This window comes from Taurulus bubalis, assembly GCF_910589615.1.
Source record: "Taurulus bubalis genome assembly, chromosome: 19".
Taxonomy (NCBI): domain Eukaryota; kingdom Metazoa; phylum Chordata; class Actinopteri; order Perciformes; family Cottidae; genus Taurulus; species Taurulus bubalis.
Genome location: NC_136607.1, coordinates 15225252 through 15239015, shown reverse-complemented (window position 1 = coordinate 15239015; position 13764 = coordinate 15225252). Strand labels below are relative to the sequence as shown.

General features: G+C 40.0%; 1 protein-coding gene across 1 annotated transcript in view; it reads left to right on the top strand.

Annotated features, from left to right (window-relative positions):
• The window catches only part of hcn1 (hyperpolarization activated cyclic nucleotide-gated potassium channel 1), a gene marked incomplete at both ends in the record, with an annotated part of 60883 nt that extends 47992 nt beyond the window's left edge, over positions 1–12891 (top strand). Inside the window, 2 exons of the mRNA XM_079235423.1 lie at positions 5089–5253; positions 11789–12891. Coding sequence (XP_079091549.1) covers positions 5089–5253; positions 11789–12891 — 1268 coding nt within the window. The remainder of the gene's footprint in view (positions 1–5088; positions 5254–11788) is intronic.
• Positions 12892–13764: the final 873 nt, after the last annotated feature.

Genomic DNA, 13764 nt, shown 5'->3' with positions numbered 1-13764 from the left:
GTGTGTCTCGCTGCCTGCCGTTCATGTCTCACAGGCGAGCAAACGAAGGCAGCGAATCAAAAAAAGAAATGATTCCTCTTTTTCTCCTGCTTGTTCAAACCACAGGATTGCTGTCATGCCACTAAGTGTGCAAAGCTACTTGCTTCTCTGTATATATGGGATTGCGGGAGGAGAGGGCGCGTTTTAACTTCTGCAAAGAGTGGACATGTCATACGGTAAGATATGTGGCAGTTGCAGTGCAGTTCAAACAGTTAATCCTCTGGGGCTGCGGCTCAAGAGATATTCTGCTAAAGAATCATTGTGGCACAGAACAAGAAGATCTTGATTAAGGAACTAAGCTGAAATGTCAGGATAAAACCTTCAGCCAATAAGGCTCCTACTAATGGATGGTAATGGCAGTGAGCGGGAGGGCATTTATCAAACAATTTCAGATTAAAACAAAGAAACCGCAGCAGCTTAACTGGCCGCTGTTTCCAGTTAGAAGATGAAAAATAATAAAGGTCGCTGTAAGTCGACTTAACAGTGGTGGGCAATGTTATTCTTTGATGGCGGGACGCTCGCATATCATCAGTTAAATTATAAAGATCTTTGGTATCACGACGACGCTTGCTCTGCAGAGCATAATGTCCTGGTGACACCCAGGAAGCTACAACTCTTGTGTGACTCAAAATTATAATACATTTACAGCAGCTACAATCAATTTTTTTAAATCAAATGACAATGTGAAAGGGGATGGCTAATTGGGATTAATTATCACTTGAATCTGCAGCTCCCCTCAACAGCTTCACACTGAGTTTCATCTTATTGTTTATAGTTTTCCAGCCACAAGGTTTAAGTTCACTCTCACAGCTCTGATGCCGTCGTTTTTCAGCCAAATAGCTCTCAGAACTCTCTGTAAGCTACCTGCTCAGCACCGAATGATATTCTTTTTTTTATCGATTAATCTGCAGATTCATTTCTCACTTTCTCAGTTTATAAATCAACGATTTATCAAACAGATTTTTTTGACTAATTGATTCGTTGAGTTATCATTTCAGCATGTAGTTAAAAAAAGGAGTGCTAGACTGTTCACTAGAAGGAGTCTCAACAAACTGCTTCCCTGTAAATTGACCTCTGGAGACCACATTTTTAAATACAGGAAATGTGTTGAGGCAGATTTTTTTTTTAGATTATTTTACTCAAGCTGTCTAAAACCTTTTGAAGATTATTTTGCATCACAAAAGTATTTACACTAATTGTGTTGTGCTTGCTGTCTGGTGCGCTCTCTCTGTGCAGAGACTCACACATAACAAACCAGATTGATTCAGCCGAATACAAAGGAGTTGGTACTTAAAGTGCAATACTGTATGTAGTGCAATATGTAGTACACGGAGTGAAGACAATTTACTGTGAAACATCAGCATCTACAATCAGGTCAACGAAAAGAGAACAAATTCATACATACAGAGAACATACGATGTTCCCATCTAATTGTTTTATTAAAAGATATGTGTTGTATCTGTCATAATAATAAAGGGCGCGCTGTTCTTTTTGCTGTACCGGCCCACCTGCTGTTGCCTTCAGCCCAGCTGGTATTCTCACCCGTTTGCATGGCATTAGTAGATGAGCCCAGAGTTTTGGGAGCAGCTGGCTATACCAGGCATCTCACTCTTCCCCCTTTTCCGCGGTGATTCACACTCCCCTTACAACCAGGCCAAACCGTGGCTGGAATGAGAAATCAGTGAAGGAGACGGACACAGAGGGAGGCAGAGCGAGTAACAAAACCGGGCCCGGCCGCAGGAAACTATTAGCATAGTAATGAGCAGGACATCCAGGAGGACAGCAGGTCACAAAGCACCTCCTGCTACGGTCGATGCCACGCCTGCGTGCTGCGAAGGTATCATAGTAATCACTCCTGGACCTCTGTGAATGGGATTACATATTGGAAGCACACAGCTCTGCAGTCACTCTGAGGCCGAGGGACGAGTAGAGTGAAACGTTCGTACTCATTGACAGACACAGCGCATGGATCTCCCTATCGGGCTTAAATGTCTTATGGGACTCCCTCTTTCCTCAGTCACATCCGTGTCAGGAGAAGGGTAAGAGGAGGCGGTTGCCATGGGAGTATATGACACATGAAGTGATGGCAAAATTCCACGAATGCTCCTGGGGTCAACTGTGATGTTTTGTTGCTAGGTGACAGATGAGAGGTGTCAAACTGCATCATGTGAAGTGTTAACAGGGCCATGCCTTACACGCACACACACACACACACACACACACACACACACACACACACACACACACACACAGACCTTGGAATACACATGTACACACACAAAGTTCTTTCAGGTGACATTGCAAATATTTCATCAAAAGTAGTTGAGTAAGAGAGGCTAGTTGACTACTTTAGCAAATCATAAGCAAGCCCACGAATACACACACAGGGATGTTTGTGTCTGGAGTGTAGCTGCACATTTTGATGTATTATGAATGTATATACTTGTGGTAAAACAGTGAACATAAGCACCGTCTAAAAATACAGACTCTTCCTGCGCTCTGTCGGCTGATTATCAACTCTCATGTTCTCAAACAGTCACTTTAACAACTGGAGATCATTGCGGTCTGACAAAATGAATTAGTACAGTTTGAAAGCGTTAGAGAGGAAAACTGGGAGACAGAGCAATATAGTTTGGTCTCCCACTGTTGCTTGCTTCATTATATAATTCAATGGGGAGGCGTGGCTACTTGACAACAAGATCAAAGCGGAGCTAGCTCGCACATTGTCCGTCTCACTGATGCTTCTGAGAGTAAGCGGCCCTGTGGTTCTATTCCCGATATTGTAATGCCTGGGAAATAAATAAATAAGAGACTTAACTAAATGCATCATATGTTTTGCCGACTTTACAACAAGGCACGAATAATGAAGACTTTGTTGCAGACAGTGTTAAACCAAGTTTACATAGTTTCTCTTAAAATAACGATGTGATTGTTAAGGGAGTCCAAAATAGTGGTAATTTGATGTGTTTACCGTCAATCACACTTCTAAAAACACGCTTATTCTCCTCGTTAAGGTTCCATGAGAAGATTGATGTATGCCGAATATGCAGCTAGCACTTGTTAGTTTAGCGTAAAGACTAGAAGCAGGAGGAAACGGGTATCCGGGCTCTATCCAAACGTGAAAAAAAAAGCTTCCTACCAGCCCACTAATTATCACCTTACAGCCCACTGTCAGGTGACTCTGCATGTAACCATGCAGGCTCATGGATCGTGTGTCTGCCTCTGTTTCTCCACTCTTTGTGAAATTACATTTAACAAGACACAGGTTTCTCTCTCTCTCTCCGTCTCCATTTTTCTGTTTCTTCCTGTGTTAACAGAGGTACCACTTAAAGGGAGCCTTTCTCCACCATAACAGCACTAACACCTTATTTACACCCACAGCTTGAGAGTGTTGCTCTCACATCTTGTGCTCACTCTCTGTGCTCTATTTCCATGACAGCTCATGGCGTGGCCAAGTCATCACGACGAGTTAACATTTAACGATTTATTCAAGATGGAAGTTTCGCTGTAGATTGGAAAAGAAGGGAAAGCGTGGGTGGAGGTTGAGCGGTGTTGGCGGTTGAACAGAAGCCAAGGGAAGTCGATGCTGAGAAGACAGCTATTGTTTTACAAGCTCATAAAGACAAAAGAAAATGTAGGCTGAAGGAATGGAGGGGTTGGATAGACTGTGAACTTGCGGCCTTGCGTCACTGATTCATGAAAACACTGAGGAGATAAAGCGCTTTGAATGCACCTACAATAGCACACATATTGATGTGTTTACTGCTAGTAAGGTGAAGAGGTTCAGATTGGTTTGCACGTCTTTATCAACACTGAGAGAACATTGATATCAGAAGTGAAACATATATTTTGGTCATTTTAATTATTAGCTCCCTTTGCATGCTATTTAGCGTTAACACGAGTTCATGCAATCATCCGATTGCTCTCTAGTACTTGAGTGACTACGAGCAATAATAAGCATCCTACTAAGAGAAAGTGATTTCTAGTCAGATATCTAGATTTATTATCTACTGTACATTTACTCAAGCACTCTACCTAATTGAGATATTTTACTTATTAGTATGTCCACCTCATTCTACTTTTTACCTCTGCTCCGCTGCATTTCAGAAGGAAAATGTGTATTTTTTTTACTCCATACATCTGACAGTTATATTCACTAGTTGCTTTTAATGTGACCCATTAGAGGAAAGCAGATATCTAATTGGAACTCAGCGATGTCTCTGAGCTCTGAGGTGGTTTCATTTATTTATGAAAATATGTAATATTTCACACAAAAAACTAAAGATTAGATTTTTTTATGCAGATTTCCAGCCCCATTAATCATCTCATGACCCTTTAGAAGGGCACAGCTCTGGGGTTGATTACCAAAGCGCTAAACGACCTCACTGTATATGAAGTCCTTCAATTCTAAGTACTTCCTCCACCTCCTGATAATGACAACTACATCAGTAGAATACTTTCTGTTTTTTTAATTGAGATCTTTAATCATTCATCTCAATATGTGTCCCATTCCTATGTGTGTACAGGTGAATTGAGTGTGAATAGGTAAATATAGTTCACCACAAATAAGAAACGAGATGTATGCTGTGTTCTTAGCTGCAGGGTGAAGTGTTTTGATGTGTTTCTCTATTGATCTAAACATAACCCAAAGCAGTGTGTGCTCTCTTCACACCTCTGCATGGGAGAAACAGGAATGCTGCCATCGTTTAGTTGTCCATTACATTTGAGAACGGATGCAGTGCATTCATGCAGTGATGCCGTTTTTTTTGGGGTTTTTTGTTTAGCTGACTACTGTATGGTGTTATGGGACCATTAGCTCTCTGCCGAATGAGGAATTATCTCAGTAGAATGCAAGTGACAGCACCGCTGATGGGTTTTTCATTTTATTTACATTCACAGTCTGCGCCTCTACCCTTTTGTACTCCAGATTCATCTGTATGCTAATCTGTACTGCAATTGCTTGGATGATTTCCTTCTTGTCCGTCTGCACTCTTATTCTCTGCTCTCACTCTTTGTCCTCCTCTATCTCTCTCTGTTGCCGCCACACAGAGATCTGTCTGCTCACCAAGGGCAGACGAACGGCGAGCGTGCGTGCAGACACCTACTGTCGACTCTTCTCCCTCTCTGTTGATCATTTCAACGAGGTGCTGGAGGAGTACCCCATGATGCGGCGCGCTTTCGAAACGGTCGCCATCGACCGATTGGACCGCATCGGTAAGACCTGCCTACATCTGATTCCTGTCCTGTCTGATTGGTCGAATCTCCTGCCTGTCATCGTGCCTTGTCGTCTTGTCTTTATCCGTATTCGTTTGCCTTCTTTCTTCATCAAAGCATTGTGTCTGCCATCTTGTGCTGCATGACCTGTATGCTATCTTGTTTTTTTGTGTTTTTTTTGTTGTTGTTGTTGTTTTTTTGTTTTACTTCCGTCTCTTTCTTTGTCTTAAATAACACCAAAGAGAATTTGTTGTAACCAGCATTAATCCTTCTAAAGAACCAAAGTAGAGTTTTGTGGTTGGATTAACTGGAAGGCAGTGCATGTCGCTGTCCGGGAGGGAGTCACTTCGCCCCCTCGTTGGCTTGGTGTTGACCCCCCCCTCCCCCACTGGATGTCAGCGAGTGGATGGAGCTAACCTCACATGCATGTGTGTCTGGCCCTCTTTCCACTCATCTGCACTCCTGGGTATGAGCAGCACCCCGCCCCATATCAGAGTTGTCTAAATCAACCAAAAGAAACAAAGAGCAAGGCCAGGTAACATCAGGGATTCACTCAGCTCCTCGTCAACAATGCTTCCTTATACTCTCTGTTTGATTAGTAGCAGAACCTGGCCTTGATAGATTATAGTAGAAATAGAATAAGTGATAATGGTTCAGACACACATATACTTGTTTTAAAAAAGGGCACATGTATGGAACACAAACAGGGCAATAATTGGTTGCATTGACCCTTATGTCTTCCCACTCCTTATTCAGATGTGTTCAGTCTGCTCTAATACTTTGATTGGAACTAAGACACCGATAAATCAAACGCGTAGAGGACAATGTGAAAGTGTTGTCTACAACGGAAGTAGAAGAACGTATGTCTTTGTCTTCGCTTATGTTTTGCTGCATTAGAAATATGTATTTTCTGAAATATTATTTTTCTCCTATATTCCTTTTGATATATGGATAAGTTGACAATAATAAAACGGCACATTTCAGTGATAAGAAGGATTTAGAGAGTCAACTTTGAAGCTTATTTTCATCATGTGTCGATATCTCAGATGCTAAATATAATGGCAATATATAAATAGCACGTGTTTAATTCCTATGATGGTTTTCTTTGTAGTTGAGGCGTTACAGTAGAGTCTGTACCTTAACGCTGCAATGTGTGTGGCAATCCTAATGTTGGTGTGCTATGAATATTTGACATTAGGGTACAACTTTGACGAGTGTATTTCCACCTGTTTCAACTAAATACAAAATCTAATATTTAAATTGCAGGTGGATGCTCGCTAAGTAAATGTATATTAGCTCGTAAGGCAACAGGTTACCGGTGGTGAATCAAATTACGTTTTTCATGTTTTATACAATGCCTCGTTCCACCTTCCCCCTTTGGAACGCAAAAATATTTAAAAGATGTATCATGGATTTTACGTCCTATATTATTTCTTATGCAGGAAGAAACGGAATTTGTGAAAATAAACCACTTTTGAAATGATATGATTGCTGCTATGCGGAGAACCCGAGCAGCTCCTCATCATAAATGATCAAACAAACAACGCACTGTTATGCCCGCCGCCATCGCTAGAGGCCATAATGTTTGGTGCTTTGTTTCTGCTATTACAATAACCAGAAAACAATAGCGCCTGAATACAAAACTAGAGTTGCATTTGCATAATGACAGTGTGCCAATGTTGTCTCATATCAGTGGTTAAAGCTTGCAGTCTGTATCTACTGCTCTATCTGTTAATGTGGTTTTTCTTTGTCATGGCTTTGTATTTGTGTATTATTTTGCCGGACACAGGCACGTCAATATTGAATTGCTGTGCAACCCTAGTGTTGACTCAACATTGAAATACTGTAGTGTCAGGCAAGTCAGCAACAAGCAATGAGCAACAGATTATGAACAAGACCGCTTAGAGCCGATCAGAAAACACTGTCACTGTTGAGACAACCTTTTCTCCTCAGAATTACGTTTACATATAATCTGTTTTTAGGGGGAAACATGATGGTGCCTGGATGACTGGATTATATCAAAAATGTCTGACTAAACACATCTGTAGAATTACATTAACCTGCAAAAATGTGGATGATACAAATCTGCTAAATGTTCACCATCAGTGTTTGTCCTGCAATATCTGCTCGACAACTGATGCAAATCAAACTTGGTAGAGTTTAGAGAAATAATGTTTACATTTTTCAAACAACAACACTGATTTTAAATTAAATACGGGACACAAACCTCCATCTTGAGTTTTGTGCTCTAATCCATCCAGAAGCCAACAGCCACACTTCCCCATGTGCTCCACGAATGTCCACCTATACCTCTCGCACTGTAACAATAACTCATTGTGAAGATGCTGCATTTGAACGTAATTCACAGGAGACAAGGTTGCATAATCCTTTGGGCTAGCTAGCATAAAATAAAAATAAAAATCTGTATTTTCCCTGTGGTGAAGTCCCTTCACAACATGCCGTTTGGCCTCAACGGTCCAAATCTACATTTGCCCTTTTTATGACCAGCTGAGTTAGCTTTACACCAAATGTTACAAAATAATAGCTGCCCACTCTGACTGACACTTCTCAGAGTGATATAGATTTGACCCGTCCTTTCAGACTAACCATGAAGGGGTTTTTGTCTCATACGAGGGAAGATACTCTGTCATGATCCGTGCTGGTTGTACCGTTTCTATATATGAACTGCATTTGGTTACCTGCTTGTCTTGCTCTAAAAAGGAAAGAAGAAAAGTAACCAATAACGTGTTGCACATTTGACATTATCTTTTATCTATGTAAAAATTATTTGACCAGGAGTCCGTCTTGAGACGAGCACATCTCGTTTTCAAGAGTGTCCTGGCCGACGAGTAGGCATCAGGTAAACACTTTATTCCAATTCCAATATCCGAACAGGGGCAAATTGACCTATAAAGGCTTGCTAAATGGATCCGGTCTCAAATTCATCCTTCAAGGGTTTGACCTCTTGCTGGAGGTCACATTAACTGTTTAGTTCCTGCATCAGTGACACATAAGTCAAGTCACCCACACCAGTCCTGCAGATGTTTTGATGGACACATTCAAAATGTCAACAACTAAGACAATCAATGAAACAAAAGATAAATCATTCAGTGTTACATGCCATGTTTATTTTGTCAGAGATTTTCACAGAATAATTAACTGGATTGTGAGCACATGCTCAGCTCTATTTGTGTGACATTTGCATTTATTTCTTTGAACCTTTCGTTCAAAGTAAATTCACAAACAAAACCATGTCTGCAGATTAGTAAAAACTTTACTAATGCATTGCCACACACACCTTTTGTTACATGCAGAAATCCCATCCCATTATTTATTCATGTTCTCACCAATATAATACAACATTTTGTTTCTGATTGTCTGGCTTGAAATATGAATTATGTCTTTTGTGTAAATAATTTGGGGGGAAATATGAACTTTTCTGACACTAAACAAAGGAAAGTTTAAAACTGTATTTGGACACAGCGACAGTAATGTCATGTTGACTACATGTGGATGGCAAAGATTTATTTATTCCATTAAATCACACACATTTACAACAACCATCCTCTCCTAAATAAGTTCTAGCAATAAGCCTCAACAAAAAGAAACTGAAGACATTTCCTGCAGTGACTCATAAAAGAAAAGAACAATTTATCACAAATTATTGAAGAAATTATTGAGCAAATTGCATTAAGAGTCAGAATGAAAAATGTGTCTCTGTAAAGCCTTGAATGGATCTCAAAATGTGTGTATTTATTTATTTTTACAAATACAGCCTTCATTGTTTATATGATGTTTGTGGACATTATAATGTGTGTGTGTGTTTTGCTTGTTTTTATCTGTTTGTTTGGCTTCTAGACAATTTTACACAGTTATGTTTTTGACATCAGATATGGGTTAATTACTGTATATTATAATATTTTTAAGATCATATTGACTAGTGAAGTTTGAATATTGATCTAATATCACTGGTTCCATTGAGCCAGAAAAGAAGAAGTACTTACTAACACAACACTGTACTTGTATTGTTCTCAAATGGTAACTTGACCCATAGCTGATACATTTTCTGTTTCAATTCAAAGTTTTGTGTGTAAAAAAGTGAAACGTTTCTTTACCCATGAGTGGTGTTAATATTTTGTTTATGTTTTTTGTTTTCATTTTGATTTCCAAAGATACAATTTTTTTTTTAAATCTTCTTCTAGTGTTTCAAATAGATCAGGTAACAGACATGCTCAGAAATGAGTACTTTGCATTCACTGGGAAAGCTGTCCCAGATATTTAGAAAATTAGAAAATATACAGTACACGTTTAAAGTGTCTGTTCATTATGAGATCTATCTGTAGAAATTTGCACTTGAAAAACTATTTTTAAAAACTATCAGAGCAGGCCAGTGTTTCTTCGAATGAGGTGTTTATTAGGTACAAATAAAACTCAGGTATTACTATAATAATATGTAATATACTATAATTCTGTGTGTATATATTCTATAGAGGGACTCTATGGAATATATACACACTAAAATGTTTCCAGCCTGGCAGCTGGTTAGTTACTCAAGTTATTCAGCTCTGGGCTGCTAAAAAATGAAATGCATTATAGTTTACTAAAAAAGTTTAATTTTTAAATTACGTATAAACCTATTCTACCAAGACAACAATAGGCTTTCAGATAATTATCTCTCTGTTGCTATGGCTGTAATGTTGCATATAAAATAGATGTGAAATCAAATAATTGTCTTCTTAAAATAACTGCCTTAGCTCTAAACGTGTTATATTGTTTGATAAGTATCCATTTATCTTTTGCACACCTTTAACTGGAAGAGAAGAGGATAACATCTCAAGAGGGAAGAGACTGATGCCCTGAAACCCTAACAGTAGCCCTTTTGTCTAACTCCCAGCAAACATTCAAATCTCCACAGGTTCTTTTTTGCAGGAATAATAAATACGTGTTGTCCTTCCAATCTACAGCGTTTAACCACGCTGCCTTTAAAATTGCAATGACGGCAGCCTTGTAAGTGAACAGTAGTCTCTTAGTCAGTACGTGGTGCTAGTTTTATCCTTCAACCCGACCCATAGTGACTATTAAATGGCTGCAGAACACAACATCAATCCTGTCTGATAGCCCAATGCATGACTTGTTGGCAGCCTTGAGCGGAGAAAGCCGTCCAGAAAATGCTGCTCAACTGTAAACTCGGTGGAGAAATCTTCTGTCCTCAAGGACGGGGCTTAGCAATTGATTGACTGTGGCTAAAGCCTTCAGCACGCTAAAAGTCAACTCTGTCTTCTTTACTGACAAATAACGCTTCGCAGCCAGTCGATACACAAGGTCAACAGTAATTACAGGAAACACATCCTCTAAATACATTTGGACACAGTCATTCAAAGTAAAGATGTTAAATCTTGATTAGTATTATTGTCAAATGTGGCAATTCTTTCTACAAAAGACGAGTTTCAAGACATCCTTCATGTTTTACCATTTTACCACAGTTTTGCTCCCTAAACCATAAAAGTGGTCTGTGTTTAAAGAAGCCATCTGTCAAGGTTTTATTATCTCGACCCGTGACTTGTGACCGGCTGGGAAAGATTTCCAGACCTGTGGGTTGAAAAAATGGCTTTTACACATCAGAAAAAAGTACTTTTTACTATATGAAGGGAAATGTTTTATTATGATTTAATTGTGCATACAAATTCATGCTAAAGTATAAAATAAACTGTGTATTTTTAATTTTTTATTCATGAACATTTATCTAAATCTTCAGTCAATTCTATGCACGTTTAATTTTAAAGATAACATGGCATTCTGTGGTGAGATGAGTAAAGTTTAGTTGTCCATAAATGTATTTAATGTATAAATATATTCACAATCTGTACCCACTGTGGTAGTGTGTTAGGAATAGATCTTTGTCGCTTTCTTTGCTTGTTTTTCTTGTCACCTTGTTTATACTTTCTTTTTTTTAAGGTTATTCTAATTGTCCTTGTGGTCTGTTTTAGCTGAGCTGTTATTGTGATTTAAATAGAACGTTGCTTTAAATATTCTTAGTTTAGACTTTTTGTCTTTGCTTCAAGAAAATGCTGTCCAGTAACGTGACGTGTGGGTACAACTCATTGGTATTCTTCTGTGTTTCATCGTCCACATCAGCACCTTCATAGTCTACGCAATCATGCCACACTTTCAGTAATCTTTGTCTCCTTATGTGTCCTTCACTTCTCTAAAACTGTATATTTCCCATAGTCATTACCATTCAGTGTCCTTCACAATTTATATTTAATGCGAGAAAAGTTAGTGTGCGTGAAAAGATGCAGCTTGTAAGATTGACAGAGTTTAAATTAGTAGTGATTTCATACATGTAAAGGATGAAGCTCCTTTGAATGGAGATGTGGCGACAAAAATTGCAAAATGCAAAAGCACCTTTTTTACTAAAACATACAAGCTGCATCTTGTTATTACTGCCCTGAATCCTGCCCTCTTCCTGTGGTTAAGGGCAACCAGAGTTTGCCACTACTGTATGTGCTCACCTCTCCTGACTGCACCCCCACAGGGAAGAAGAACTCATTGCTGCTGCAGAAGTTTCAGAAGGATCTGAACGCCGGCGTTTTCAACACGCAGGAGAACGAGATATTGAAGCAGATCATTCGTCAGGACAGGGAGATGGTGATGATGGTGGACCGCAAGCAGTCCGTCACCGGGATGAACTCAACGCCAATGTCAGGAAACTCCATCATTAATTCACCAGCCCAGCCTCCCTTCCCCACTGCCTTCGGCACCAGTCAGCTCCAGCAGTCCTCTGTTCCCCTGACCTACAGTGCTTCAGCTATTGCCAATGCCTCTGCTGCCCGCATGCTGCCAGCTGCTGCCGCTGCTGCGGCGCAGGGGATGTACCCTGTTCCCAGTCATTCCCACAGCAGCCTGAATTCCTCCTCGATCAACGCACAAACCCCACTCCAGCAGCATGGTGCGATCATGTCGCCCTGCTCCTTCACGGCTGCTATGTGTAGTCCGCCCGTGCAGACCCCTCTGGCTAGCCGGAGCTTCCAGTACGGCTCGCGCACAGGCTCCCAGCTGTCACTCCTCCAGCAGCCCATCGGTCCGCCGTCCCTCTCCACACAGCAGCAGCTCGCCCAGCAGCCCGCTGCGTCGGCTGCAGCCGCGGCCTCCTCAACGCAGCAGCCGTCCCCTCTGCAGCAGCAGGTCCCTTCACCTCAGCGGGGGGACATCCACAAGAGCACACAGGCTCTGCAGTCGGGCAGCTTGAGTCGAGATGTCAGACATTTATCGGCCTCCCAACCGTCATTGCCACATGACACATCTCTGGTGCCCCGAGTGCACCCAGCCTCAGGAGACTCTCTGGCCTCCATCGTGCCACCGACGGCAGCGGCGATCCAGGGAATGAGTCTGCAGAGCGGCATCCGCACCACAGTGCCCCAGCGAGTCAATTTATTCCGGCAGATGTCGTCAGGAGCTTTGCCCCCGGTGCGCTCGGCCGTGGCGGCAGCAGCGGCGGCGGCGGCGGTGGCAGCAGCATCATCATCATCATCTTCATCCTCAACCCAGCACAGGGAATCCCCCGGATCGAGGAGAGATTCTGTCCTGAGCAGTACAGAGACTGAGCAAGACAAAATGCGTTTCGCATCAAATTTATGATCCCATTTTTCCCTTTTCATTTTTTAAAGTTTCAATTCATTTTTAAAAATGGAGATACGACAAAAGAAATAACGATTTGGAACTTCAGCGTTTTTGTTTCTCTCCAATTTTCTTCTAAGATAACCTCATAGAAACCCTGTACATACGATCCCTTGTATTATATTTTAGACACATTGTCTCCCTTAACTTAAGAATGTATATTATACAGATACATCTCTCTTTTCTTTTATGCCATATATATATACATACGTATATATATATATATATATATATATATATATATATATATATATATATATACGTATGTATATATATATATATATATATACGTATGTATATATATACATGTGTGTATATATGTACATATGTGTATATATATATATATATATATATATATATATATATATACATGTGTGTATATATGTACATATGTGTGTATATATATATATATATATATATATATATATATATATATATATATATATATATATATACATATATATACCGCTGTGTGTATGGGTGTGTAAGAGTGTGTGTGTGCGTGCATGTGACTGTGTGTGTAAAATCCAACTAGAATATTTGGCAATGGCAATTTAAAAGCTGTAGTATAAACATGAGTCTTCCTTTCTAAGAAATATAAATAATTATATACAATGTATGAAGTTTATTTTTTTTAATTTATTTTCTTTTTCTTTTTTAAACTGGAATGCATTGTGAATTCTGACAACGACTTTTTCTTTCATTTTTTCTTTTCTTTTTTACCATCGAGGAAGAGAAAATGTATCTTCTCCTATTAAGCAGCTTTAGGCACCACTGTGGAACAATACATGCAAGCAACTCTGACAAATAATCTCAAAAGGCACACACTCATGA